This window comes from Poecilia mexicana, unplaced genomic scaffold, assembly GCF_051168715.1.
Source record: "Poecilia mexicana isolate PSO_F unplaced genomic scaffold, ASM5116871v1 scaffold_1, whole genome shotgun sequence".
Taxonomy (NCBI): domain Eukaryota; kingdom Metazoa; phylum Chordata; class Actinopteri; order Cyprinodontiformes; family Poeciliidae; genus Poecilia; species Poecilia mexicana.
The window spans coordinates 4,976,960-5,004,122 of NW_028263370.1; the positions used below are offsets into that span (position 1 = coordinate 4,976,960).

The 27,163-nt window shown below is 41.3% G+C and overlaps 3 protein-coding genes across 6 annotated transcripts in view; all 3 read left to right on the plus strand.

Annotated features, from left to right (window-relative positions):
• abcc6a (ATP binding cassette subfamily C member 6a) overlaps nt 1–17,087 on the plus strand; it is a 32,049-nt gene extending 14,962 nt beyond the window's left edge. The window contains exons 5-31 of one of the 2 annotated variants that reach the window (XM_015001805.2): nt 325–447; nt 1,564–1,625; nt 1,772–1,903; nt 3,325–3,531; nt 5,183–5,360; nt 5,561–5,722; nt 5,846–5,938; nt 6,652–6,855; nt 8,392–8,538; nt 8,624–8,711; nt 9,277–9,346; nt 9,435–9,561; nt 9,651–9,827; nt 10,261–10,428; nt 10,639–10,822; nt 10,937–11,021; nt 11,121–11,238; nt 11,336–11,543; nt 11,634–11,944; nt 12,172–12,371; nt 12,563–12,689; nt 13,158–13,259; nt 13,350–13,496; nt 13,597–13,755; nt 13,879–14,045; nt 14,192–14,386; nt 15,671–17,087. In XM_015001805.2, the coding sequence (XP_014857291.2) occupies nt 325–447; nt 1,564–1,625; nt 1,772–1,903; nt 3,325–3,531; nt 5,183–5,360; nt 5,561–5,722; nt 5,846–5,938; nt 6,652–6,855; nt 8,392–8,538; nt 8,624–8,711; nt 9,277–9,346; nt 9,435–9,561; nt 9,651–9,827; nt 10,261–10,428; nt 10,639–10,822; nt 10,937–11,021; nt 11,121–11,238; nt 11,336–11,543; nt 11,634–11,944; nt 12,172–12,371; nt 12,563–12,689; nt 13,158–13,259; nt 13,350–13,496; nt 13,597–13,755; nt 13,879–14,045; nt 14,192–14,386; nt 15,671–15,779 (4,050 nt within the window). In that variant the 3' untranslated portion in view covers nt 15,780–17,087. Of the gene's footprint in view, nt 1–324; nt 448–1,563; nt 1,626–1,771; nt 1,904–3,324; nt 3,532–5,182; nt 5,361–5,560; nt 5,939–6,651; nt 6,856–8,391; nt 8,539–8,623; nt 8,712–9,276; nt 9,347–9,434; nt 9,562–9,650; nt 9,828–10,260; nt 10,429–10,638; nt 10,823–10,936; nt 11,022–11,120; nt 11,239–11,335; nt 11,544–11,633; nt 11,945–12,171; nt 12,372–12,562; nt 12,690–13,157; nt 13,260–13,349; nt 13,497–13,596; nt 13,756–13,878; nt 14,046–14,191; nt 14,387–15,670 lie in introns of both variants that reach the window. The other variant, XM_088012250.1, reaches the window with a different exon arrangement.
• Nucleotides 17,088–17,868: 781 nt separating this feature from the next.
• On the plus strand, nt 17,869–20,929 carry cep20 (centrosomal protein 20). 2 transcript variants are annotated; one of them, XM_015001819.2, is made up of 4 exons: nt 17,869–18,316; nt 19,417–19,614; nt 19,836–19,920; nt 20,472–20,929. In XM_015001819.2, exons 1-4 carry the CDS (start codon nt 18,289–18,291, stop codon nt 20,581–20,583), a joined length of 423 nt encoding a protein of 140 aa, XP_014857305.2. In that variant the 5' UTR covers nt 17,869–18,288; the 3' UTR covers nt 20,584–20,929. The 2 variants fall into 2 exon arrangements, with proteins under 2 accessions (XP_014857305.2, XP_087868473.1); XM_088012347.1 differs by having other exon boundaries at nt 18,239–18,316; nt 19,370–19,614.
• A 5,524-nt stretch (nt 20,930–26,453) lies between these two features.
• Nucleotides 26,454–27,163, plus strand: part of myh11a (myosin, heavy chain 11a, smooth muscle) — a 46,175-nt gene continuing 45,465 nt past the window's right edge. For both annotated transcript variants that reach the window (XM_015001806.2, XM_015001807.2), the window contains exon 1: nt 26,454–26,566. The gene's annotated coding sequence lies outside the window, so the exon portion shown is untranslated. The remainder of the gene's footprint in view (nt 26,567–27,163) is intronic.

Here is a 27,163-nt window from a genome sequence, read left to right on the forward strand (position 1 = left end):
CCTTTTCCCTCATTCCAGTCCTCTGTTTGGACTTAACCAAGTCAACTTCACCATGTTCAGATGCTTAATTGGATTCAGTTGCTGCCATGCGGCCGATTCCTTATTTGTGCCAAAAGGTCATTAAAGTGGCCAGTGAGTGCATGTGGACACCTTGGTGTGTTAGACTTTATTAAATAAAGTCAAATCTACATTTGCCACAATTTTCATTTCTGCAAGACTCCATCCTTGAGTGGCACCAGATTAACTCAGCTAAATTTAAGAGTGACTAAACGCGTCATTCCCACAACTTAAAAACATCTTCAGCTCCTGCGTTTTATTTTTCAGGGCATTGCTTCTGATATTGTACGGTACCTCGCCTTCTTCTCCTACTTCTCCATCCAACTGGCCCAGCTCTTCCTGTGCTGTTTTGCGGATCAGCCTCCACAAGGAAAACCCGTCTTGGAAAAGGTAGGCCGAAATGAGTGTATCCCACTTCCGGTTATTACATCTATGATGACACAATACCCAGGAAGCAAAAACACCAAAGTAGCTATTTTGTGGGTTTTTTTTTTTTTTTTTTACTTTTGTTGTCAAGACAGTTTTGCCTTTTGCAGGAAGTGATGTGGTCCGCCTCCCCCATCATTCCTCTTGCACTTAACAACTTCCTACAAGAGGAGCGTGAATGAGTGTATGCGTTTGACACGGAGCTCCTGCATACCTTTTTAACAACTCATAGGCTTTGTGAAATAACATCACGACTAACTGTGTGGAGTTTGTGGCCGCACAACAGGAAAGCCATTACTTCAACACAGATCTCACTGTGCCATCAAGCCATGATGGGCTAAAGTTTTCGACTCCTGGCAGCTGACAGATGAACGAAAATGAGCTCCTTATCAATCAAAGTGGCATGTGATGTTATATTTCCCTGGTGACGGAGTGTCAGAAGAGCTAGAAAAGTCCCTAACCCACTCCTGGCTGGCGGTGAGGAGCTGTGGGGTGCAAGAGCCAATGTCTGGCGTGGTGAGGTGGACACACCCAGTGGTGTGTCCTCCTCGTGTTTTTTCTCCTCCACCTCCTCTCTTTCCTGTGCTCTGGTTAGAGTTACTCACATGAAGACAGGAAGTCCGGAGATAAAAAAGTAAAAGTGTCATAACGAGGAGCGAAAACACCCGGGACGGGAAAGGGGGCGGGAGGGCAGGGAGGAGATGCCATGAAGTCTGTGTCAGAAAAAAACACAATGTTTCTCCACGAAGTGTGTGTGTGTGTGCGTGCTGCGTTTGTTGGAAAGTTTGCTATGACATATTTCCGCTCCGTCTGCGTTAGACCTCAAAACGTCATCTTTCCCCCTATTTATTCTGCTCTCTGGGAGTTCACGGCCTCCGCTCCGCAGAGCGGACCACCTGAGTTTACCGGCTTGTTTACAGACATTGCCGTTCCCAAACACACCCCTCACAAGCAACAGCATTCAGCCGTCAGCCAGCTCTACCTCAGTGAGGCTGCGTGTGTTTCCCAAAAAAAAAACCTCTTGGTGGTGAGCACTTTCTGCAAAACCAACTATCAAGTCTGGTCTTTAATCTGTTGCAGAACCCTTGTCCCGTGGAAGATGCCTCTTTCCTGTCAAAGATCCTCTTCTGGTGGTTCACTGGGTAAGATGGTTCTTTGAAAACCTCTCATTTTTTTTTCCACGCATAATGACTCACGTATGGGCTGCAGTTTTTACTTGTTTACAATAATGTGTGTTTTGATGATGGACCTCGGTGTGTGAAGCGTCTGCCTTGCCACCTCCCTTCAGGCTCGTCGTCAAAGGGTATCGCACTCCGCTGGAGGCAGAAGATCTGTGGACCCTGAGGAAGGAAGACACGTCGAAAAACATCATCTCCGAGCTGCAGCAGGACTGGACAGATGAATGCGCCAAGCTCCAAAAGTGAGAACTTAGAAATTGACCGATAGAGACGATCGTAATGTGAGAGCAATTTCAATTCTCGCCGACGTAAGCGCCGCATCTCGGATGACGAGAAATCTTTTGAAATATGAGATTTACATCGCTTTGCGACATTAAACATTAGTATTCACGTTTTACGTTTTGTGCTGTTTTTAATTACACATTTCTCTGTATCTCGTTAGGAGTTTTAATGGGAACAGCCCACACGAGGAAATAATTAATGATTCGAAAGATTTTATTAGAAGCAAAAAGTCTGGAAAGTGTCACAAGATGTTTTTGTCCACATTAACAGACGGTATTTAGGTGAAGATGCCAGGAGGCCCAAGGTCGTTCTGGAGATGCACAAAAAGCGCAATTATCGAAGGAAAAACATTAAAAAAATGTTCTGGTTGCACATTGTAACTGTCAGTATCATGCTGTGAAGATTTGTGTTTTTTTTAGTTGCTCAAGTCTAGTGTAGTGAGTAGTCAGTATCCTACCTGCACCGGGAAGTATGTAAAAAGCATGAATGTTTCCCAAAAATCTACATGAAAAGGATGTTATGCTCGTCCTCACACTTGGCATATAAAATCATAATAAAATGTACTAGAGTTTATTATTGCAATGTCAGAAAAGTGAACAGAAATCCAGGTCTGTGAGTTGTGTTGTGTCCTTGAGAAACATCTCCTGTGAAAAACAAGTCCCCTGTCAGACCCGACAGACTGAAACACGTCTGATCAGACGCAGATCATGATATGCTCTAAATCTGAGCTGGTCCTTACTTTGTCAGAGTTTATGAATCTTCTTAGCTACATTTAAAGTTTATGAATTTGGTTTGTTGCTTCTTTGCAAAAAAAAACTTGCCAAGCATCAGAGGAACACATGCTATAAGTCTTGTGGGAGTTTTCTTTTTTTTTTTTCTTTTTTTTTTTTTTTTTGCGGAAAGGCTCAAACTATTGTCATAGGTCCACATCCAAAGATTCAGTTCAGGTTTATAATCTTGTTTTATATCCCCGCTGGCACGCTTCCAGCTGAGTTAATGAGCAGACATGTGGCTGCGCCTAAGTGTAAATCAGGATCTCTCAAGGACAAACATTTGGGTCTAAAAAAAAGACAGCGAAAGAGTCACTTGAGGACAAAGGTACTGCAGTGTCGTTACAAGAACCCTGACTCGTTTTTAAAGCTCGTTAACGTAATCCACGTCTTTGAACAGCCGTCGTTAAGCGTAATTATTATTTGCAAACCATACTTTCCACAGCTGTTGATGAATTACTTGGTTAATCAGTGATGGCAGGAAAAACTAACGTTTTATTGCTGTCTGTTTCAAGCAGCCAACACCGGCTTTGTGCATCTCTGACACTAATTTCTTGCCTGTAACTATTTTGTTTTTGGACCTTTTTTCTTTTTTTCTCTCCCTCATGCAGGCAGCAGAAAGCCTTGGCGTCAGGCGCAGCTCTGGGCAGCCGGCTGCCAGACCAGGCTCAGCTCCTCAGGAAGCTGCAGAAGGAACAGAGCTCTGGCTTTTTCCTGCTGAGGACGCTGGCACGCAAGTTCGGCCCGTACTTCTTGACGGGCACCTTGTGCATCATATTTCACGATGCCTTCATGTTCGCCATCCCTCAGGTTTTGAGGTAAAAAAAACAATTTCAAGAAATGACATTTTTCATTTGATATTTCTCGGGGACCGATCTGTGGTGCACCACATGCCTCAAAGCAGCTGCTTTTAATTTTAACGACAAGCTACAAAAACTGCTGGGAATAGTTCATCTGAAGCTTTTAGTTTTCTTCAGTGCAAAACTTTGAAATCCATGTCTTGAAAGGTGCTGTATTAACAAAGTTTTAATTACTAACGATGAGCAACAAGTTCAACTGCAAGAATTAGCTTTGTGCATGCAACTCTGTAAATTATGTGGACAGAGTTACTGCCTTTAACTTTGTGAAAATAATTTAGAGCTCTATGTGCTGAAAGCTGCAACAAATTATGTCCAAACTTTATTTCAAGCTAAAAAACAAAGAAAAGAAAAAAAAAAAAGAAATCAACATATTTCCTCTTCACTGAGATTTCAGTTTAGATGAGATCCTCGGCTGAAAGCCGATCATTCCAGTTCTGATATTTTAAACAAAAAGTCAGAATTTTACACAGAAAAAAAAAGCGCAGCTAAAGATGGTGTCTTCTTAAAAATGGCAGAAAACTTCTACTGTACCCAGCATCAGGCGCTGGGAGCTTTTCTACACATTCGATCTTTTGTTTCCCATCACATCCACTCGACCCAAATTTCTTGCAAGTAAAGATCAATCTTAATTTCCCAGCACACAGCTCTAATTAAACCCAGAGTAGCATTTAGGACAATCAAGCCTTTCACATTTGTGATTGTACATAGACATCTGTGGTCTTTATGGAGTTATGTTGACTCCAACGTCCAGGTCTGCACTTTACTTTATGTTTTGAACAGTTGGATTAGAGCTGAGTCTGTAGATATGTTAGCTAAAGTTTGCTAAAAAAAAACAACAATAAAACATGTCAGGATGATGTATTTTAAATCAGCTCTTAGAAGTGCAAATAAGGGTAACGCTGGTCACTTTGTAGAAAAAAAATGTAATAAAATAAAATCATTATTTTTTAATATGAGTGTTTTTCCCCCACTGAAAAAAAAAAAAAGTTGGTCTAGTAAAATATTATTTTATTTCAAGACTTTTTGTGCATAATTACCAAGGGGGTTTCCATGATTTACAACTTCATCGATAAAACAAAACCAGGAGCTGGCAGCGGTGAAAACAGGTCACGACTGACCCACCACCAGCTGCCTCGCCGCCCCACCAATCAGACTGGAATGTTGTTGTTCATGCTGCGCGCCGAATCAGTGGAAGTGATAATTACGGTCGTGGAGCTGTGAGTGAGAGGAGCAGGCGAGACCACAGCCCTGAGAGCTCCAGTAAAGGAAGGACGAGGCTAGAGGAACGGAGAAAGGGCTCTAAATGGCAGAAATGCTGTCGGACCACAATAAGGGAGCCGCAGGCCAAGTGTGAGTGCAGCCCGGCCGCAGCCTGAGCACCATTGTGCAACGCGAGCCGCTTCCAGCCGGCCAGTCAGCCAGAAGCCACAGCGGTGCTCAGTATCAAACTGAAAAGAGAAAGATGTTGACATAATACGAGCCTGTTTCTGTCTGCTTAGCTTTGTGTTTTCAGGAAAAAAAAAAAAAGAAGAAATATGTCTGTCACACCTCGTTTCTTAATGCTTTCAACAAAACAGTCAATTTGCGTTTTGCTTCTCTTTGTCCTCAGTCTCCTTCTGGGCTTCATGAGGGATGAAGACGCTCCTCTGTGGAAGGGCTACTTCTACGCCACCTTGATGTTCCTCCTCTCCTGCCTGCAGTCCCTTTTCAACCACCAGTACATGTACACCTGCTTCACGGTCGGCATGAGGGTGAAGACGGCAGTTATGGGCTTGGTTTACAGGAAGGTGAGTAACTCTGCATCATTTAGCCACTGCTTCTTGGCATAAACAGGAGATTTGTCTCGTTTCAGGCCGAGAACGACTAAAGGTGTATGATTAAATGCTTTTACAAGGGTGACTGGTGTTGTGTAGTCTTTACAAGAGCATATAAAATGATACCGTTAACCGAAAGTGTTTGGCTGGAATGTCTCTTGCTGTCTATCCAGTCTCTGGTGATAAACAGCTCTGCCAGGAGGACCTGCACCGTGGGTGAGATAGTGAACCTGGTCTCGGCAGACACTCAGAAGCTCATGGACTTTGTGGTCTACTTCAATGCTGTCTGGCTGGCTCCTATCGAGATCGCTCTTTGTCTCTTCTTCCTCTGGCAGGTGTGTGTGGAAATGCGATGTTTTCTCAGTGGCTTCCATTCATACAATTTAGCTCAACAATGTCTTGACAGCTTTTCTCTTTTTTTTTCTTTCTTTTTTTTTTGTTTTTTTTCTCTCCACCAGCATCTAGGCCCGTCTGCTTTGGCAGGAATCGCCACTGTCATTCTCATTTTCCCGCTCAATGGATTCATTGCAAAGAAAAGGAGCAAGCTCCAGGTAAAGCCAGGAATCCTTTCACAGTAGGTCAGACATCTGGCACATCCCATCACGAGGGAGGCGTGTGTGTGCGCGTGTGTGTGTGTGTGTGTGTGTGTGTGCGTGTGTGTGTGTGGGGTTGTGTGTGTGTGTGTGTGTGTGTGTGTGTGTGTGTGTGTGTGTGTGTGTGTGTGTGTGTGTGTGTGTGTGTGCGCGTGTGTGTGTGTGTGTGTGTGTGTGGAGGTGGTGGGGGGGGGATGCCACAGCTGGTTTAGATAGTGGCTGAAGCGCTGCGTGGGTGTTTGGCCTGAGTGCTACATTCTCTCTTGTCCTTTTGATGTCTGGCTCATATAATGTGCTTGAAAAACAATGACAGGAAAGGGTGGGCAGTAGCAAGACATAATTTTTCATTTTCCTGGAAAAACAACAGAAGGCTTCTGTAAATTTAGATGCCGGTTTAATCGAAAATTTGTCTTGAGCGCAGAGACCGCATTCCTGCCTCTTTGTTGTTCTCTCGTAATAAAAGAAAAATAACTAAAATGTTACAAGTAACAAATTCCTACTGAATTAGTCAATTTCTGCGGCGTTCAGAGGAGACTACCGCCGCTGTTACGAGGGCAGACAAGCTTATGTGCGCAAAGGAATGCGCTCGCTTCGCTTTGGTGTGGTATTTGTCAATTCACTGCTTTGGCTTTACGACGGGTAATAAAAGAGTTTTATCATCTGGTCAACAGGAGATCCAAATGAAGTTCATGGACGGCCGCATCAGACTGATGAACGAGATCCTGAACGGAATAAAGATCCTGAAGTTTTACGCCTGGGAGAAGGCGTTCCTGGAGCAGGTTCTGGGCTACAGGGAGAAGGAGCTCAAGGCCCTGAAAAAATCCCAGATTCTTTATTCCATCTCCATCGCCTCGTTCAACTCGTCCTCTTTCTTGGTGAGAAAACTTAAAGGGAAGGCCTGCTAATTCAGGCGTTAACGCGATGACGCTCGCAGGCTCGGTCAGCTCCACACCGATTGCACAAAGATTGCAACAGAACCAAGTCTGAGATTAAGCAGATTGTTCTCAGACTCCTTGGACAAATGAAAATTACATCTTTTGTATGCTTTAACTCATATATTCTTAAGGGTAAACTATTGCTGAATGAGATTCAGTGCTGTGCAAAAGTCACGAGTCGTCATTCATCTTATTGCTTCTTAGTAGCGAGAGCTTCTTGTAATGAATGTGATCAACAGTTCTTTGTAAATTGTCTTTTTAACATTTGCTTTTAACTTCTTTTTTATTATTATTATTATTATTTTAGTGTTGCGCCTAACATTCCAATAAAACAACATATTTTTTGCCAAGACACTTGAAGCATGAGAAAAGCTCCCGGATGGAAATGATAACTTGGTGAAGAACTAATCAAAACAGATTTATTTTACACTAAATATGGCACAAAACCCCATATTGTCACTGAGCTAGTGAACAGTACACAAGCATCAGAGTTATAAAATTATGAAAAAGTATTTTGACGCCAACAAAGTGATCCCCAGCGTAGTATTAGTAATAACCACGGCATGCAGAAGTCGATTCACTGAAGAACAATTTGCTTGGTTTGCAAGACACAACTGTATATTCAGTCATTACGCTGATGACACAGTTCTTTATTTTTGCAAACTACTTGTTCCACTACTTACTTTAAACATCTCTAAGACAAAAAGGACGTTATTTAATACGTCTGGAAACCTTGATAATGAAGGTGTGCTGTACTGCGACCGGAAAATTTTCCACTTCTTAAAGATATCACATTTAAATACTATTAATCTGTCATTAGTCCATCTTCCATATCGCATTAAATGAACATTGTACAACATGTAGTCATAGTTATGGACAAGGTCTGGTTAAAAGAAACGAATGAAGGAGTCAAAGTCCAAAGAGTCAAAGAAAACAAAAGAGAAATGCCACTGGAAACTATGAGAAAGAAGTTGGATTCCGTCAGGAAAAAGCACAACGAAATTACAGATAAACAAAATTATCCCTGGGCATCTCGGCTAAAACAACTTTGTTGACAGCTGAGCAATTTCAACAAATATAAGTAAAACCTATTAAATTACTTTTAAACCCCTGTTCTCAAAAATCACGAGGTAATTACTCTGCAGCCCGAGATGAAAACACTCTGACTCCCTGCACGTTATGCTTAAATGAACCTCTTTTGGCTTTTGGTTGCGCTCGTCCTCCCAGGCGTCTGAGAGCAGGAAAGCCTGGGAAAGCAGCGCAGTCAACAGAGCAGTAAATTCAGCAAGAAATGAAAGTTGACAAAAGCGCTGTCTGCGGTTTTAATCTCACCGTGGGACACAGTATGTTGACAATAAGGTGAAATTACATCGAGCCTCGGCTTATCCCCAAAGACGTCTGAAAGGTCATAATTCACGCAATTGTAAACATTTCAAAGATGTGTAGATAACTGTCTCTCCTGTTCTCTCTTCTAAGATCGCCTTTGCCATGTTTGGAGTCTACGTGATGCTGGACGACAGGAACGTCCTGGATGCACAGAAGGTCTTTGTCTCCATGGCGCTGATCAACATCTTGAAGACTCCGCTTAGCCAGCTCCCGTTTGCAATTAGCACAACCATGCAGGTGGGTGTAGCTTTTCTTCGGTACTCACGATTGCTCCGAGTCGTCTGGGCATTTCGCTCATATTTCTGACATTTTGATATTTCAGGCTCTAGTTTCACTGAGGCGCCTGGCAAAGTACCTGTGCTCAGAGGAACTGAGGGTGGACAATGTCTCAAAGGCTCCGCTGAGCCCCGGTAAGAACTGCTACCACTAAACCCAACCAGTCAACAAATCGTCCTATGAGGCCTAATGCAGTGAATTCCCACAAAGTGCTCCCATTCTGCCTGAAACGCCGTAATCAATAATAAAAACAACCCACACGGATCCTGTTGTTTATAACTGTGGAGCACCACAGCCTTGTATGGATCATATGCACTGTCACTTCCTGGGTCCCCAGCTGACTGGAAGATGGGGTAATTATAGGATATCCCCTTGTTTAGTGGTTAAACTTAAATCACAGCGTAAATTCAGACACATGATTCATCGAGGAATAAAAAGAACGACTACTGTAGTTCACTGTCTAAGATCTGTCAACACTTCCTGAGACGGCTTGTGAAAAGACAACGGCTCCCTGTAATTTGCCTGATTAAGAAAATTCACTTGTAATTACGCCCAGGCAAGCACTCTGATGAGAAACTTCAAGGGGGGAAGCTGCTTTTTTTGGAACATTTGTTGCGTAGTTTAAAAGAACACGTCCCTTTTATTGCAGGGTCTTTTTTTTTTTTGGTAATTTTAGTTGATTCTTCTTTCCTTGTTTAGATGGTGAAGATGTGGTGATAGAGAGTGGCACTTTCAGCTGGACTCCAGAAGGCCCTCCGTGCCTCAAACGGTATGAATCAAAGGATGAAAATAAAATCCTTGTGGTAAAATCATTGGAGTCTCACAGAGAAATTCCCCTTTTTTTTTTTTATTGGCAGAATAAATGTTCGTGTGCCACGAGGCTCCCTTGTTGCTGTGGTTGGACATGTGGGCAGTGGAAAGTCCTCTTTGTTGTCTGCTATGCTCGGCGAAACAGAGAAAAGAAGCGGCCAAGTCACTGTCAAGGTACACGGCTAATGTTCCATGGCAGGGAAATCTATTCATAGCCATGTGGTTTTCACAAATATTGACAGTTTCTGCGTTTGTTCATGCAGGGCAGCGTAGCATACGTGCCTCAGCAGGCCTGGATCCAGAACGCCACAGTGCAAGACAACATATTATTTGGCCGCGACAAGTTGAAAACATGGTACCAGCGTGTGCTGGAGGCCTGCGCCCTGCTGCCCGACCTGGACATCTTACCTGCTGGAGACGCTACGGAAATTGGAGAAAAGGTACACGTCTTATCTCTTCTGTCACTCTCTCAACTTTTCTTATTTCTAACCTAAGCTAGATGAATGCTTTTATTTGTTTTTGTCAACCAGCCAGTTTTGTGGTCTCTCCATTTACCCAATGGGACTTCTTCCGACATCCGTTTTTATGTCAAACTCAGGGTTTCAAAAGTACAATGGGTACAGGGTGTTGAGCTTGAAGCGCTCGCCATCACTTCTGGGGCTCATAATTATAACTTACACTTACTTCACCAGAAAAAGTCACATGCTGACAGCAGCTGGAAAGTGCTTTGCAAGACAGATTACTTGGGCAAGAAATATTGTGGCGCCTTCATATTCCAACATGTCATTATACACATGCTGCTGAATTTTTTAAAAATCTTCATCGATGTTTTTTTTTTTTTTTTTTTAATTATTATTATTATTTCTAATGCAGGGACTTAACCTGTCGGGGGGGCAAAAGCAGAGGGTGAGTCTGGCCAGAGCCGTCTACAGAAAGGCCGACGTATACCTGCTGGACGATCCACTTTCTGCTGTTGACGCTCATGTGGGTCAGCACATCTTTGACAGAGTCATCGGGCCAAAGGGAGTCCTTAGAGACAAGGTAACTCCAGACAATAAAAAAAAATGATGTCTACAAACAGCCAAGCACACTTTTACACCTAAACCAACAATTTCATGCCATTGTTGCCACAAACTGGAAACCACCACTTTGCTGAGTCTTTTGTTTTTTAGGCTGAGAATAGCGCTGGATTGTGCTCACATATACATATTTATATATTTTTTTCTCTTGCTGTTGTGGTGTGCTTAACAGACCCGCATACTTGTGACCCATGGTATGAGCTTCCTGCCGCAGGCTGACCTCATCCTCGTTCTGGCGGACGGCAAAATCACAGAAAGCGGCTCTTACCAGGAGCTGCTCGGCCGCCACGGCGCTTTTGCAGACTTCATTCACACTTTTGCGAGCACAGAACGGAAAGAGAGCGTCATACAGAGAGGTGAGGGTGCATTTTGTTGATAGATTAATTATTCGTCGAGGTTTTTTTTTTTTTTTTCCTCCAATAATCAAGATAATCATAAGCATTCTTTAAACACAAGTCCTGTTTTCGCAGCTGGCTCCAGGAGATCCAACGCTCGACTCAGCATGGTTGACTTCATGCCTTTTTCTAGAGACTTGTCACAAGAGCAGCTAATCGGGTATGCAAAAAGAAAACAGGAGTGAACTGAAATCCTAGGAATTTTTTTTTTTTTTTTTTTTTTACTGAAACTGACCTCTGACCTGTCTGTGTCATTCAGGGGAGACACCACTAATACCAACCTGCAAAATATGGAGCCTGTGTCTGAAACTGACCAGGATCAGATACCAGAGGACTTGGGGAGGCTGACTCAGGTGGACAAAGCTCGCACTGGACGAGTAAGTCTAAAAACACCCCGGTTGGTCAGCGTCTTGACATAAGATGAGTGTGACTGGGTCTGACTTATTTGTCTTTTCTTATCTTTTTGTGTTGCAGGTGAGGTTGGCGTTGTACAAGAAGTACTTCAAGACCATCGGGTTGGCCATCATTATTCTCATCGTCTTCCTTTACGCCTTCCAGCAGGGCGCCTCTCTGGCCTACAACTACTGGCTTAGCATGTGGGCCGATGATCCAGTTGTTAACGGCACACAGATTGACACAGATCTCAAACTGTCTGTGTTTGGGGCTCTGGGGTTTGTGCAAGGTCAGTGAGTCGGTTTGGTGATCCAACACTAATTCTGCGTCAACTGGCTGTTGACGACTTAACAATATTAATTATAATCTTCTCTCTCAGGAATCGCCATCTTTGGTACCACTGTTGCCATCTCCGTCTGCGGCATCATTGCCTCCAGGCAGCTGCACATGGACCTGCTGGTCAACGTTCTCCGCTCTCCGATGTCGTTTTTCGAGAGCACGCCCAGCGGCAACCTCCTGAACCGCTTTGCCAAAGAGATCGATGCCATCGACTGCATGGTCCCCGAAGGCTTGAAAATGATGCTGAGCTACGTCTTTAAACTCCTGGAAGTCTGCATCATTGTAATGATGGCGACGCCCTTTGCGGCCGTGATCATCCTGCCGCTTGCTTTCCTTTACGCCTTCGTCCAGGTACGTGCGGCAATGATTCCCACAAATAACGTCTTTAGAAGCAAAATCTGAATTTCTTTGCCGTATGTTATTGGAATGCTCCGGGGTCCAAAATCAACTCTGCTGACATAAATTTAACTCGCTTTCACTTTGAATTATGGGAAAGCCCTCCGTGCTCCTTGTTTTTTTTTTTTTTTTGTCTTTGCCTGTGAAAGCTGGTGTTTTACTTTTCCACTGTGGGTCCGCAGAGTTTCTACGTCGCCACATCCTGTCAGCTGCGCCGGCTGGAGGCCGTGAGCCGCTCGCCCATCTATACCCACTTCAACGAGACCGTGCAGGGTGCCAGCGTGATCCGAGCCTTCGGAGAGCAGCCCAGGTTCATTCTGCAGGCTAATGAGAGGGTCGACTTCAATCAGACCTCCTACTTTCCCCGCTTTGTCGCCACTCGGTGAGCAGATTTGTGTCTTTGGTCGAAGGCTTGTCAGAGTTTGATTCCTGCCCAGAGGAATTATGGCTTTAAGCATAGTTCATAAAATGTTAATGGAAATGCCAAGAGTGTTTAGTTTCATATTGCCTCCCCTAGCGTTGGCGGGTAGCAGCACTTTTCTGACCAGTGCTAAATCTTTATTGCATTCATAGGTGGTTGGCGGTCAATCTGGAGTTTGTGGGTAACGTCGTGGTCCTTGCTGCTGCCATTCTTTCTGTGATGGGGAGAAGCACTCTGAGTCCAGGGATCGTCGGTTTGGCCGTGTCACATTCTCTCCAGGTAGAACGTTATATCCTCGCACACATGGAGAAGAGGGCTCGAAAGGGTTTTTCTCTTTATCCTTAAAAGTGGTGTTGATTCAGTTTTTCTTCAGGCTTTTGGAAGATCTTGCAGGGGTAATGACGGGCAGTAGAAAGAAAATGAGCGTAACGGCAACAAAATCCTGAAGAAAACTTTCAAAGATATCCAAAAACCTGAAGTAAATATTAAGCCAGACCACCCACCAAAGACTGCAAAACGTGTTGGCTCTTTGTAGGCAGCAGAGGTTACTTTATACTTTTGCACAGCGGCGAACATTCTATCCAAAATTCATAAAGAACATTAGAACCTGGCAGACACAAGCACAGCCCCTTTTTAATGTGCAACTCGGTGCCAGTTAGCTTCGAAAACATGAAAAATTCGCCAGTTTGCTTAGTCAGTAACTGGATACCGCAAGTGAAGTGAACCGCTCTGCACTGTGTGTTGCAGGTGACGGGAATCCTCAGCTGGATCGTTCGGTCCTGGACGGACGTGGAAAACAACATTGTTTCAGTGGAGCGAGTCAACGAGTATGCCGATACTCCCAAAGAGGTCGGCGCTCCGGTTACAAGCAAACGCTCACCAGAAAACCGCAGGGACCCGTCTTGATCACGACTCACCCTTTGCTACTGTCTCTCACAGGCCAGCTGGAGTACAGAGGGCAGCTCTTTGCCTGTGGCTTGGCCCCAGAGCGGCACCATCGAGTTGCAGGGCTACGGACTGCAGTACAGGAAAGGCCTGGAGCTCGCTCTGAAAGACATTACGCTGCACATTAACCCAAAAGAGAAGGTGATTTATCGTCTTCTGTTTGTAATCGCTAGCGCTTTTTTAAAAATGTTGGATTGCAAAAACGCTCCTGTATTTACTTTCAGAAATGTTTGTTCATTAGGTTGGAATTGTGGGCAGAACAGGAGCTGGGAAGTCCTCGCTCGCACTGGGAATCTTTAGGATCCTTGAGGCCGCGAAGGGAAAGATCTTCATTGACGGAGTGAATATTGCCGACATTGGACTCCATGACCTCAGATCACGCATCACAATTATTCCTCAGGTGAAGTAGCGCAGATGGAAACCAAGTTATGCGTTTTGTCATGTACACTGCCGTAGCCACACATCTTTCTTTAGGGTTAGATAAACTGTTTACAATAATCATTTCTTCTGTTCCTCTTCACAGGATCCCGTGCTTTTCTCGGGCTCCCTCAGGATGAACCTGGACCCCTTCGACACCTACACAGATGAGGAAATTTGGAGCTCTCTGGAGCTCGCTCACCTCAAGACATTTGTGTCTGATCTGCCTGATAAACTCAACTACGAATGCTCAGAAGGAGGCGAAAACCTCAGGTAAACATCCCTATATCCGCATGATGTTTTGCAACGGAGCTGCAGCACTAGATGTCCTTTTTTTTTTTTTTTTTTACACTAGTCCCATAGGAGCTACAATGAAGACATCTTGAGTATAATTGTGTGTCTCCACGTTTTCTGTGTAGCTTGGGTCAGCGCCAGCTCGTCTGCCTGGCCAGGGCCCTGCTGCGGAAAACCAAGATCCTGGTTTTGGACGAAGCAACGGCAGCTGTGGATCTGGAAACGGACACTCTCATTCAGTCGACAATCCGCACACAGTTTGAGCACTGCACTGTGCTGACCATCGCTCACCGACTTAACACTATCATGGACTACACAAGGTACGCCGCCTCAGTGTTCAGAGTCTGTGAAAACCAATTTACATTAAGGTGTGAATCGTTTCTCTCGAGTGCTGGTAAAACGACGGGGGAAACATCCGCAGAAAGATTAAACGCACTGGATGCTTTCGATAGGAAACTTAAGCTGTTAGATATGCCTGTAAATATTTACACTACTTTAAAGGATTTGCCACAATTATCAAAGTAGTTTGAGAACGCAATGAGCATTTTATAAACAGATTATGGGAAAAAAATGTAGTTTTAGAGCGCATTAGGTTGTTTTATTTTTTATTTTAGCCAATTTACCTTAATCTAGGCTAAGTCTATGTTTGCTGTACTGTCAAGTCTTAGTGAATTTTGTAAGTGTCTCTGTTATGTACAAACAAAGCCTTATTGCTGTCTACTGAAAGATTAATTGGAAATATTTCACATATAGTAATACATACTTGAATGAAATGCATTTAGAGAGCAGATGTGATCTTGAGTCTGAAAACATTTAACACCAGAGGGCGCTGTAGGGTACTGAATCGTGTACTACAACATAGATGGGATGAATTTTCACTGCAGTCCTTACGCTCAGAGTAATAACCTGAGGATATATTCACCATATGACAATAAATGCCAAAGTGGGGCTGGCTTATGATGGGAAAAAATTAAAAGCTGACCTTTAAACTAAAACTTAGCCATCTGTCCTAATGAGCTCAGTGTTGAGGATATATTTATTAAATTCCCCACGCTTGAAATTAATCAGAGAAATCAAAGGTCATTTGTGCAAAGATCAGTGACGGCTAAGCGCCGGAGGGTGCACGGCCTTTAAATAAAGAAAATAAGAATTTAAAGGCTAAAATTGATGTGAAACTTGCTGGTTTTGGCAATATCAAAACTCTTTTCTCATTGTGGTCGGTATGTTCTACTGGGCAACGACCCAAGCAACTGGGTTTGTTTAGAGCCTATGTTTCTTGGAATAGCGTGGCATGAGAAACGAAGTGCGCCAGGAGATCTGTGTGTTCAGGAACGGGCTTGCTACAGAAGGCTTGGCTTCCTAACGAAAATACTGGCAGTTCTAGTTTATTTGTTTTTTGGTGTTTATTGACTGAATGAACTATATATAAGAAAGCAAAAAAAAGACTTTCTAAAAAAAATGTACACATGCAAAGACTTCTAGTGGTAGTTTTTGAATTCAAGATTGTATGCATTGCCTGCTCAGAAGTTGACTTAACTGTGCAACATTATTTATAGGGTCTATAACTGTAGACATTCATAATCTAAATCTGCGTCTCTGTGCAGGGTGATTGTGATGGACAGAGGCCACATTTCTGAGATGGACTCTCCAGCCAACCTCATCTCACAGCGGGGACAGTTTTACCGAATGTGCCTGGAAGCCGGACTGGTTTAGGTCTCCTCACACCAATGAACTGATGGCCTTGATGTACAGATGTGGGACCTTTATTTTTTTTATTTTATTTTTTTTGTGTGAGCCTTCAGCAAACATGAAATCCTGCCCTTCCAAGCTTTGCTGCATCTCCAAACTATTCCAGCAAGGGCATTGTCGATGAATCTCATGAGCAGCTGCTGACACAGTCCCTTTAATATATATATATTTTTTTTTCCATTTTAAAAACTCAAAGACACCTTGCTCAAATTCAGGAAAAGACTTTTGTTAACCTCAAAGGACGGACAATCAAACCAAAGCTCTGGAGGATTGTCAAGTCCTTAAAGCTACAACTAAATGTACATAGGGAAGTGAAGGTTTAGAAGCCAAAGGCTTGAAGAGTACCACAAATTTTTATGTTTCTCATTCTCTTTAAGGATGGGAGATGTATTATTTGCGTAGTTTTTGTGTTGTAAAGCACAAGACATTTATTGATGTTGTCTCAGGCGTAGACATTGATGTTTACTCATACTTTTTAGCCTTCTATACCAAAAAAAAAGAGGCACTTTTGTACTTGCAAACTGACAGAAGTCTATATTTTTGTCTTCTCTTCGGGATTGGGATGGAAAATATTCTGACACATTAACCTTTGCGAGGTTTATGCTTGCAAAGCCGAGGGTTACGGGGTTTTCATAGGCTTCAAAAGTCAAAACTTGAGGCCGTTTTCATTTTATATGTCAGGGAGACGGAGGGAAAAAAAAGACGGTAAAGTAAGCCAAGACATTAGCCGTGGTCCAACTATGTTGTGGCTGGTAGTTTATTTCTGTCAATGTAAACGCATAAAAAAAAGGCAACAGACCTTGTTGGTCAGACTTAACCTGAAACCGGTAGTGAAAAACCACCATGAATGAAGAGAATGCCTCTTTATAACAATGGCGACACATCTCTACGGGATCGTCACTGCCTACGCCACACAAACTCAGGCCATACCATACGCAGAGAGCGACAAAAACAACAGTATTTTTCTCAAGGTGCTGACATGATGGACTGTAAATAGTCCACACGAGTGTTGATTCAAGGAAAGAACCCTATGAACTTTGAAAAGAGAAGAAGCGTTCACTGTTTTTGTCTTACTGGTTTAGACAATGTGTTGTAAGAGAAGCCCAACTGTTTATTTATGTTGTTCGTCGAAATGTGTTAGTTGTCCTTAAAATTCTGAGGAATATATTATATTTATACTTTTTATAAGAAGCTTGTTTATTTTCACTGACCTTTAATGTACTGTCGTGTTCTATATAATGCTGGATAATAAAGTTTATTTGAATATGTTGTTATGTCTGACTCAGAGTTTTTGTTGTTGTTTTTTTTCTTTTAAATCTGTTTGGCCAACTTACAGAGCTTTGCAAAACTCAAGGAGAATAAAAAAAAGCTTATGTTTCAGCAGTAAACAGGGCAAAGTTTTAACAGCGAACCTTCATGTGTTTATATTATACAGACAAGAATATGGCTCTGAACAAAACCATTGTTTGAAGGTTTAAGATTATTGTTCTGATGGATGCTCAAGACTGACCTGCTTCACCCAACATGATGCTGCCACCACCATGTTTCACAATAGGGATAGTAAGTTCAGGGTGATGTTATGTTTTCACCAAACCTTTGGGTTAATCCTCTCTTCTTCTGTCTGCCTGCTGTGCTCATGTTTTTACATGTTTTTTTTTTTCTGGTAATTAGTTACTATATCTATATACCACAGAAATGATAAAAAAAATTAGCACCTTAAGAGGCACAAAAGTAGATGTGGAAATCCAAAAGACCACAAAGTAGCAGAACTACTTTAAATACCAAAATGTTTCACATAAAATCACCAAAAAGGTTCAGAAAATAAAAATAACTGACCACATTTTTTGCTCAAAAATTTCTAAAGTCCCACAAAAAAGTATAACACACAAAAATAAGACAAATGGGTATTGACAAAAAAATGCCATCAAAGACAGTTTGAGCCCCTCAGACAATGTGGCGCACACACACTTGAATAATAATGATGAATGACAATAAAGACGGGATAAAATGCACTGGGTAAAGGTTAATAGAGTCTGTCAGTGAATCTGCAGGGAAAAGAACAAAGAAACAATGTCTTCATAATTGTTGTAACATTTGTTTTTCAATCATAGTTTGAAAGACATTTAAATTCCCTCTGAAAAGTATGTCCAAAAACTGATGGAGGAGTATATTTTTTTTAATTAACATCCCTCTTACAAACCAGGCAGTATACGGGAGAGCTTGAAAGGAAAAAACAAACAAACTCAAAATATATCTTATTAGAACTTATTTATTTGGCTTTTATTTTTTTATTTTATTTTATTTATTTTGCGTCCTATATCCAGTTATTTAAGGTAAATACCTTACATGACTGCATCGGTGTGTATTGTTTTGTAGTCTTTCGAGTCACTGTTGTACATATAAAACTTGGCCACTAGGTGGCAGATGTTTGTATAGCCAACCGTTATTCCAGGGTTTGTTTACACTAATTACGATGGCGACCATCTCTGAGTTGAAGGATGGTAAGCGCTCTCTTTTAGTCAAATTCCTTATTTATTTTAGACCTAAAATTATTAATAAAACCTAGTTGTGTCGTGAAGGACGAGTCACGACGCAATTAGCTTGTGTCGTGACAAGCTAATTGTCACGAATTATGTTGAATGAAAGAGGACTGGTTGGCTAGCGTCATAACAAACTCAAAGCTCTGTTTTACCTATCGATTCGTGGACACTTTAGCCAAGAGTTTACAGTTACTGAAAGGGCTTGATGAATGATAGTCTCTTCTGTATTGTATTTACATTTCAAACATTAAAGCTTGAGTCTAAAACCTGTATTGTTTACCTCGAGTTCCTGTTAGTTTACTGATGCTAGATAGCAACGAGCTAGTTAGCTAACTGCAATGACCTGTTGTTTCTGGTGGAAGTTTGAGTAATTAAAACTAGAAGTAGAAGTATTAAGCTCTCTTACGATTTAAAAAACTGCCTTTTGATCATATTCCCATCTTTATAAGTAGTATTTAACAAGTCAGGAATTGAAAATCCGAACCTTCATTCAATAATTGAATGAATTTTGGCATCTGCCGCACATAATTTTTAATTTTCAGGGTTTCCAAGTATTTTACAGGTCAGAGTATGCAAAGAAAACAAAAAAATATTTGTGTTTTCAGATCGAGTTTCTTATCAGCTCTTACGTCCATTCATTCCTGCAGGTTTGACTGGTTCTATGTTTAAAGCTGATGACTGTAGAAATATTTGCAGCACATTAGTAGTAAATATAAAAAAATGGGATGGAAAAACTGGAAATTTGAGGGTGAAAAAGTATGGAGTTTTGATATGGAAATATGTAGCCTTTTCAACACATTATTTTTGAAGCATTTGGCCCCTTTAACAAGCTCTGTTTCATGTTTACTTAAGAAGTAAAACCTATAGAAAGTTATTTTACACCACAGCAATGTTATTTACAGTACAGTTGGTGACTGATTTTTTTTTTCTTGCAATAAAAAAAAAAGATAAATCTGTGGTTTTAAAGCAACTTTGTCATCCTACTTACATACCAGTTTAATTTGCATTTGAAAGGGGAGGGAATTGTAATTCATAATTCAGAGAGAGACTGAACCTTTCAGCCATGAGGCAGAAACTGGAGTCCCGTGGCGTAATGGGCCAGCTGAAGGCTCGGATCCGAGCGGAGGTGTTCAGCGCCCTGGATGAGCAGCGGGAAGCGCGGCCGTCGTTGTCCCACGAAAACCTGCTCATAAACGAGCTCATCCGGGAATACCTGGAGTTCAACAAGTACAGGCACACGGCGTCGGTGCTCACAGCAGGTGGGTAAGTTCATCAAACGTGGCTCTATCTAATGACAAGGATTTCAATACGAACCCAAGCTGACTGTGTCAAGATCAAGCACACATGCTGTCATAAGAACCCATGGGCATTTTTCACCTAAGAAAATGTGTATTTTCCTTTCAGATTTCACTTTCTGTTAGTTTAACTTGCTCTGATTTCACACCAGTGAGCTACTTCTCTCCAATGTTTGCTTTCACAGAGTCAGGCCAACCTGAAACTCCCTTGGACAGACAGTTTTTGGCCGCTGAGCTGAGAGTCTCGGAGGACGCAAGCTCCAAGTCTGTGTAAGGCCCGAGTCGGTATTTGAAAAATCTCAGCAGTCTGCTGTGAACTTGGCAAAAAACACAATGTTATCCTCACAGTGTGTAATCTGAAATAAAAATACCAGAGTTTTACAAACTTTCTGCAGCATTTTAAAATAAGAAAATCTCACTGCGTTTATTTAACTCTCTGGCTTTGTTCAAAAATCACAATCCAGTCAGTCTGAGGATGAGCTTTTGTCTTTTCTGCTGTAACCAAAAATTGTTTATGATCCGTTGAATACCTTAAATACCAGTTTGTACTTGAAAATACTGGGGATAATCTTAGCAGTTTTTATATCTCAGTGAACCTCGATCGATGTGATGACGTGAAGTGAGTTAATTGCAGCAGTAAATAATATTTCTGTGCTTCAGATCAGGGTTTGGCTTTAAAGTTTGATATCTTTTAAATCACATTATACTGACCCAGAACCGCATCAGTCAACCGTTTCTTTTTCTGTTATAGTTGAAATTATGAAGAAAGTAAAAATATATACACTTACATTTTTGCTGTTTTTATTATCCTTATTTTATAGACCTCTGCTGTACGGGCTGGTTTCTCACTTCCTGAACAGCAGCGGTAACCGAGGGAAGGTTTTGCTGCGAGGTGCTGCTGTGAGCATCTCAGCTCCTGGACATGATTCGTGACGTTCAGCTCCTGACCAGCGATTCTCACGGACTTAGAAGTCGCTTTGGCTCTCCCAGGAGTTCTGCACCACCTACCTGAATACAACTTATTTTCTAATACTTTATTTTGCAATGTAGAAGACTTGCAGAATGAAAGGCCTAAAGGTGGGAGGGAGGGGAAAATGGTATTTTATAAGTTGTCAAAGTGTGGGCGGAGGGTTTGAGGGTTTTTTTTTTTTTTCATGTCTTCTTTACACCAGATGTGAACAATACATTTTGTACAAAAATTCAACTTATTGATATTTTTTGTGTTTACAAATATATGTCTGTTTACTGTTTTGATAATACAGACTTCTCTATTTTAAGACATATTGAGCTTTATTCAGGAACGGTGCTGTTTTAATTGTGTGCCACCTGGTGGCGATATCACCACAGAAATGGTGAGGACTTCTGTTTGATCAGGAGAACCTGACCCATCCCAATACTGGCGTTTTAAAATCCTTCAGTAAACCTGGATATACAGGATGCTAACATGCATCAGCAGAGCTTGGTAGCAGGTGAAGTGTTTCAGTTATTCAGAATGAGGTGTAAAAGCCTCGGGACACGAGCCAGAAATGGACACTACCACCTTAGATGGTGCATTTTTAAATTATTTTTTTGTAGCTAGTTGCCTGGTTTCTCCAAGATCCAGATTTTTATTTTTTTTTATCTACAGATGTTTTCATAGTTTACTTGTTTTTATAAACATTTAAACCGTAAAGTTACATCAACATACATTTTATTTGAAAGTCTTTATGGTAATACAAAACTCAAACGTAATTGGGAGTCATAATCAGAGTTTCGTCCATGTCGGAAATCGTTATTTCTCATCGGTTTGGATTAACCTTGCGCCTTGGCACCATTGAATTCAGCCCACATTGCATCCAGTGGCTAATTTGCCATAGTTTGAGGATGAAAGAAAACTAAACAGATCATGTTTAGAAAATAGTGTGCTCTACTGTTTTCATAAATTACCTGTAGGACATTTGAATTGATGTTGAACATGTATTTGTAAGTTTCCAACCTTATTAAATGTTGCATTAGGAAGAAAGAAAGTGCCACATAAGCCCATGAAGCTGCATGTTGACCGTTGGAGCCGATGTTCCTGTTTTCACAGGTTGAATTTTCTCCTCTACTTCGTGGAATAGTTGTCTGCAAACAGGACGACTTTTGTAGTCGCATTGACTCCATTTGTCTTTTACATGCAGCAGAGGAAAAATTATGTTTCCTTCCAAGCTCAAATTAGAATGAAATTGCATTCCAAGAGGGTCAAACATATCTTTAAACATATTATTGCTCCAATGGATGGCCATCTATGGCCATAAAGGCAAAGAAAATGAAACATTAGGACTGTGATCAAAATTTCTATATGTAAAAAACAAAACTTGTATATTTTGTCCTTTTTTTATTATTATTATTTATTTTGACGCACCAGCCTGATGAGAGGCTCACAAGCAAAGCAGTTTATGTAGGTTTGGTGATGGACGGCTTGTCGGTGACCTCACGTAATTTCAAAGTGCTCTTCAAAATAACGTTTTATTTTGAGTCGTTAAAAATACTCCTGATTTTGTTCCATTTGGATGCGTTCACTTCGCTGGATCTGATTCTTGACTTTCCACTCACGTTATCTCCCTCCCTGCTTTTTTGGATTTGCCCCAGCTTTTAATAATTAATTTGAGGTACTGGTCAGATGTTTGTTTTTTTTTTTTTTCTTAGAGGGAGGAAGGGAAAATGTTTGGACAAAGTAAAGTTCAGATCTTTGTTTTAGAACGCTCTGCTCTGAAACTTTGTGTTCTTGCAGTTTAGTTTTATGATGTTTTACGTCTCTCTTTACCAAAAAAATGTATTTGTTACAGAACCAACCAAAGTCTATGAGGGGCCTTGACCTCAATTGGATTTGCGGCCCTAATTCCAGTTTGAATATTTTTTAATAGTAGCATTAAATCAGTTGTGTAGGCAAGGTTATTTCTGTGATTTATTCATTTGGTCTAGCAGTACAGCTTTTCATGTAGACCAGAGAAAGAGGGCCCCGTTTCCACACATTTATTACGTAATTTGCATTTGCATTCATTTTGACTTCAACACACAGCAATAAACTTTCAGGATACAATCCAGAGGTGTTCTTTTCAGTAACAAACGTTTAGGAAGCATCGATTTCTCCTACAGAGTTTTACAAATTCCAACGTTCCCTAAGAATCACACTGACGAAACAAACGGGTAACTCTGCTTTGTGTATTTGGGTCGATGATGTTGCAAGCTGATCAGGCAGCATGATTAAACAATATAGATAATATGAATGTAAACTGTTGAGATGGGAATTTGTTAAATAAATAAATAGGATAAAAATATGAAAAATATAGGTGGATGTACAAAAAAAGAACTCCTCATAAGTTTTCAGGTGCCTTTTTTGACGTCACCATGTGCATAGAGTGTTTTGGGAAAGTATATTTTGTCTTGAATTATCAACTTTTTTCAACAGAATAGCACAGAAAAACTTGTCATTACATGTTCAACAATAATTGAAGCGAGTTTCAATTATATGATCGAGAAAGCTGGTAAGTACTTTTAAATTCTGACTATAATTATGTAGTTGTTTCTTAGCTCATGCCTCGCGTTGGCTCTCAATATCTTGAGACATTTCGATCCATCACACGAAATCAAACGAAGTCAAATTGCTGTTACTTATCCACGCGGTTCCTTGAAGTGTATCAAACCCTTTGCTAATCTCTCCTCTAATAGAAAAACACCAGCTATTCCTCCCTTGATTTATAATCCCCGCTTACCTTCACATATTAAGGAACGCTAAATCTACCTGTCACTGATGACTGCAGGGAAATTGTCAGAGCTATCCCTTTCAGAGGCATCTTTGTTTCAACAATGCTGATGCTGTTGGACCATATTTAGTCACCAGGGCTTGGGGTTGTTGCTCATATGAGACTTTGAAAGCAACACAGAAAGCTGCAGAGATTCCACTCTCCTTATATGGCACACATTGCAGCCTGGCTGCTCCACGCATCTGCCGCCGTACTTTCCCCCTTCTTCTCATCTCCTGCGTTTGTTTCGTCTTCCACGTTTCTCAGCCACCGTACCTCCTCCATAAACACTTCCCCATCTTCATGATGCTGGTGTATCGTCAGGTTTCACACACACACACGCGCCACGCCACAGCGCAGCGTTTTTTCCTTTTGCATCTGGGACTAAACAGGCCACAGCCATCGGAAAACCGCTTGATTTATTGGAACAAACAGAACGGTGTCCTTATATAGGAAGTTCCATTGGGGAGAAACTGGAAAAGGACGGATGCAGCGAGGAGGGGGGATTTGTTTTCCATACTGGAATGTGGAGGGTGTAAAAATGGAAAACTCACAAAGAAAACGTACATTAATTGGTTTAGCTGCGAGTCGTGTGCTGGGAGGAAACACTCCAGAGACATTACAGAGAAGGGGAATCCTGCGCTGGTTTTCCTTATCAGGACAGGGAACACATTTCATGATCCATACCCTGGACTGGAGCCCACAGGCGTCCGTTGCCAGTTCTGTCTTCGCTAGATAATTTACGTTGTTTAGTTTTTAACCAACATCAAATGTGTTCAGGTACAGTTCTCAGTTTCTCAAAATAGAACCATTATGGGGAGGTCTATCAAAACCCTCCTTTCCAGGGGCTTAAATGTAACTATGTGTTTTACTCATCGTGTTGTGTCCTTCTGGTAACAAGACTCTCCAAGCCTTTACTTTATTTTCTGAACTGTTCATAGCCTCACTGGCTAAATAATGCACTGCTTTGTCATGTTTTATTATTTAGAATAAATATATAACATATCTTAAAGGAAAATGTGAATTATTGCAATAACCCATAAGTGGAAATCTTGGCTTTTTTATGATAATATTAAAGTGTGATATAAAAAAAATGAACCAAACTGTAACAAAATCCTGACCAACTCACTATTTCTTTGATGGAGTTGTTGCTTTTTATCTTCTACCTTGTCACTATCAGTATTGTTTGCTTTCCTCTTCATAATTTAGAGATCAGTTAAAAGTTGAAGTTAAAATGTTAACTCCAGCTTATTTACTTCACTATCTTAAGCACCAAAATGAAGAACTCTAAACCTTTTTCATCAGTGTTGTCATGTTACATCAAAAACGTCACAACTGCTTGTCTTCCAAGATATGCCAATATTTAATGACATGTCTGGTGGTGTAAGGCTGCGGAGTTACTTTACACTTCAGAGCTTTTTTTCTTCCACCAACTCCAGATGCTCCAAGCCGGTACGCAAGAACGTTACGGGTAAGGAGGAGGAGAATTACCAAAACAGTGGACAGCGGTACCAGAGAGACAGGCAGGTTTGGACAACCAAAATCTCTGCAAAATCAACACAGCAAGCAGATGAATGAGCTAGAGGTGGAGATAAAGCAGGAGAACAGAACAGATAAAATGATGGGAACCTGGAAAAGAAAAACTAAAAACCTTGAACCACAGATATGGTGATAATGATTAAATGAGTTGGTGAATGTGTAATGGTTAACAAATAAAGACCTGTTGTGTAGGGAGAATCTGAAAACTAAAACATTCAATCATGGCAAAGAGAAAGAACAAAAGCAGTCCACCTCTCTTTTAGGTATTTGGGGGATAAAGAAAGTGATCTACATGTTTTTTACTTTTTCATCAGAAACAAACTGGAAAGAAATTTGACAAACTAAGTACATTTTTGCTAATTTCACTGAGTATAGGAAGAAAGGATCAGCCAGGTGTTTTGAAAATCATTTGATAATCAGTGTAACCCTCTCAGTGAAAGAAGACGATAACACTATTTTTTCATTTTGCTGGTCTGGAACAAATAGTTGTGTGTTCACACAATGGCAAGGCGGAAAGACCCAATGCTGGTTTCAGGGAAGCGATTGTTGCCGTCCTTCAGTCTGGGGAGAGTTGTAAGGCCATTCCCGACAATGTGAAGTCTGTCATTTTTTTTAGTGAGAGAGAATAATTCTCAAGAGCAAACACTTGAAAGAGCTGACAAGTTTTCCATGACTGAGCCTCCCGACCAATACACCCCAAGGTCAGAGCATGTAACACTCTGCAGATCTAAATCAGCACGTTTAATGCATTACAGTGCAAACACAAAAGATTGAATAAAGCTTGTTCTTTTTTGTTGTTTTTTTTGCTAGGGGAAACCATCTTTTTTTATGTTTTCAAACTTGCACCTGATTTCATACATCTTCCTTTCAGCTTAAAGAGGATATGACTGGTCTGATCACAAACATCTCCTTCCAGTTGTCAAGCATGGTGATGGAGGGGTGATCATTTGGGCTTGTCTTGTTGCCAAATACCCCAGACATCTTGCAGTCATTGATTGGACCATATGACCAAATTAAAATATGAGGACATCTGATTGATTTAAACAAATAATTTAAATACATTTTCCTTCGTGTCCATTTAAAAGGAGATAAACATGCTTTTGAAAAGTAGACAGTATTTGCTAATTACCAGCCAGGTATTGCTTGAGGTTAGAGATAAATTATTTTAGTGTCTGGCATAAAGACCAGTGAATTGTGATATGCAAAACCCTGGTTGTGCTTTCTCTTTCTCATTATTGCGTCTAAACACAGATACTGACCTAAATTAAACTGTGTAGCACAAGTAAATCCACTGTCAGGGTAATCTTCATAAGTATTTCAGTCTATAATAATACAAAGTTGCATGCGGCGTAAATATGACTTTTTATCCTCTGTAACTTCATCAACACTAGTTTTCTTCTGTTCAACCCACTGGTGGACCTTACTGCGCATGTCCGCAGCCTCTGTCCTCTGCGCTGGTAGAGGAGGTGGAGGAGGCGAGAGGGAGGAACAGTTTAAATGGTAAGGCTTTTAAATTGACGGGGGTCATTTGGACTGCTTGCTTGGGGAGTACCTCGTCGACGCCCACCATCTCCAAACTCCAGCTTTCCAAATCCGAACTTTCTTCACGTTATGTGAGTATTTTACAGCGGAGGGATATCTTTAAATTGATTGAAGTGCACCTGTCAGACTTCAGCAATCCGCTACAGTGCTTCTTTTTGCCTACTTTTTCTGGAATTGGATATAATTGGCTTATTAGCCCGTTGAATTGTGTGAGCGTAAGTTATTAGTCAACTCGTGTTCTTGTTATGAGTAACCAATTAACGCGTTCGGATTGGCTAATTAATTATTTCGTCTGTTTCGTGTTCAGCTGATTTTGTTTGCTTTGTTATTTGACAGGCCAGATAATATGTGTCAGACAAGTTGCACAATGTTTCTACCTCTAGAGCGATAATTATACTAAACTGCTTTGTGAATACAACAAATACGGTTGACCAAGGAGTAGTTTTATTGCTAATTCAACAGACCGAATTGTTGCATAGAGAGATGCAGGATTGAGAATAAGAAGGAAGTTCAACTTTTATCTCAGCAAAACCATGACTCTGGCCATTAATGGGGTTTCCTGCTTTCCAAATATAGTCCTGTGAAGTTGATGCTTGTATGACAAACACGTTTAATTTATTTGGAGGCCGGAGATGCAGAATATCAAGGCGAACTAGAAATGCTCTCCT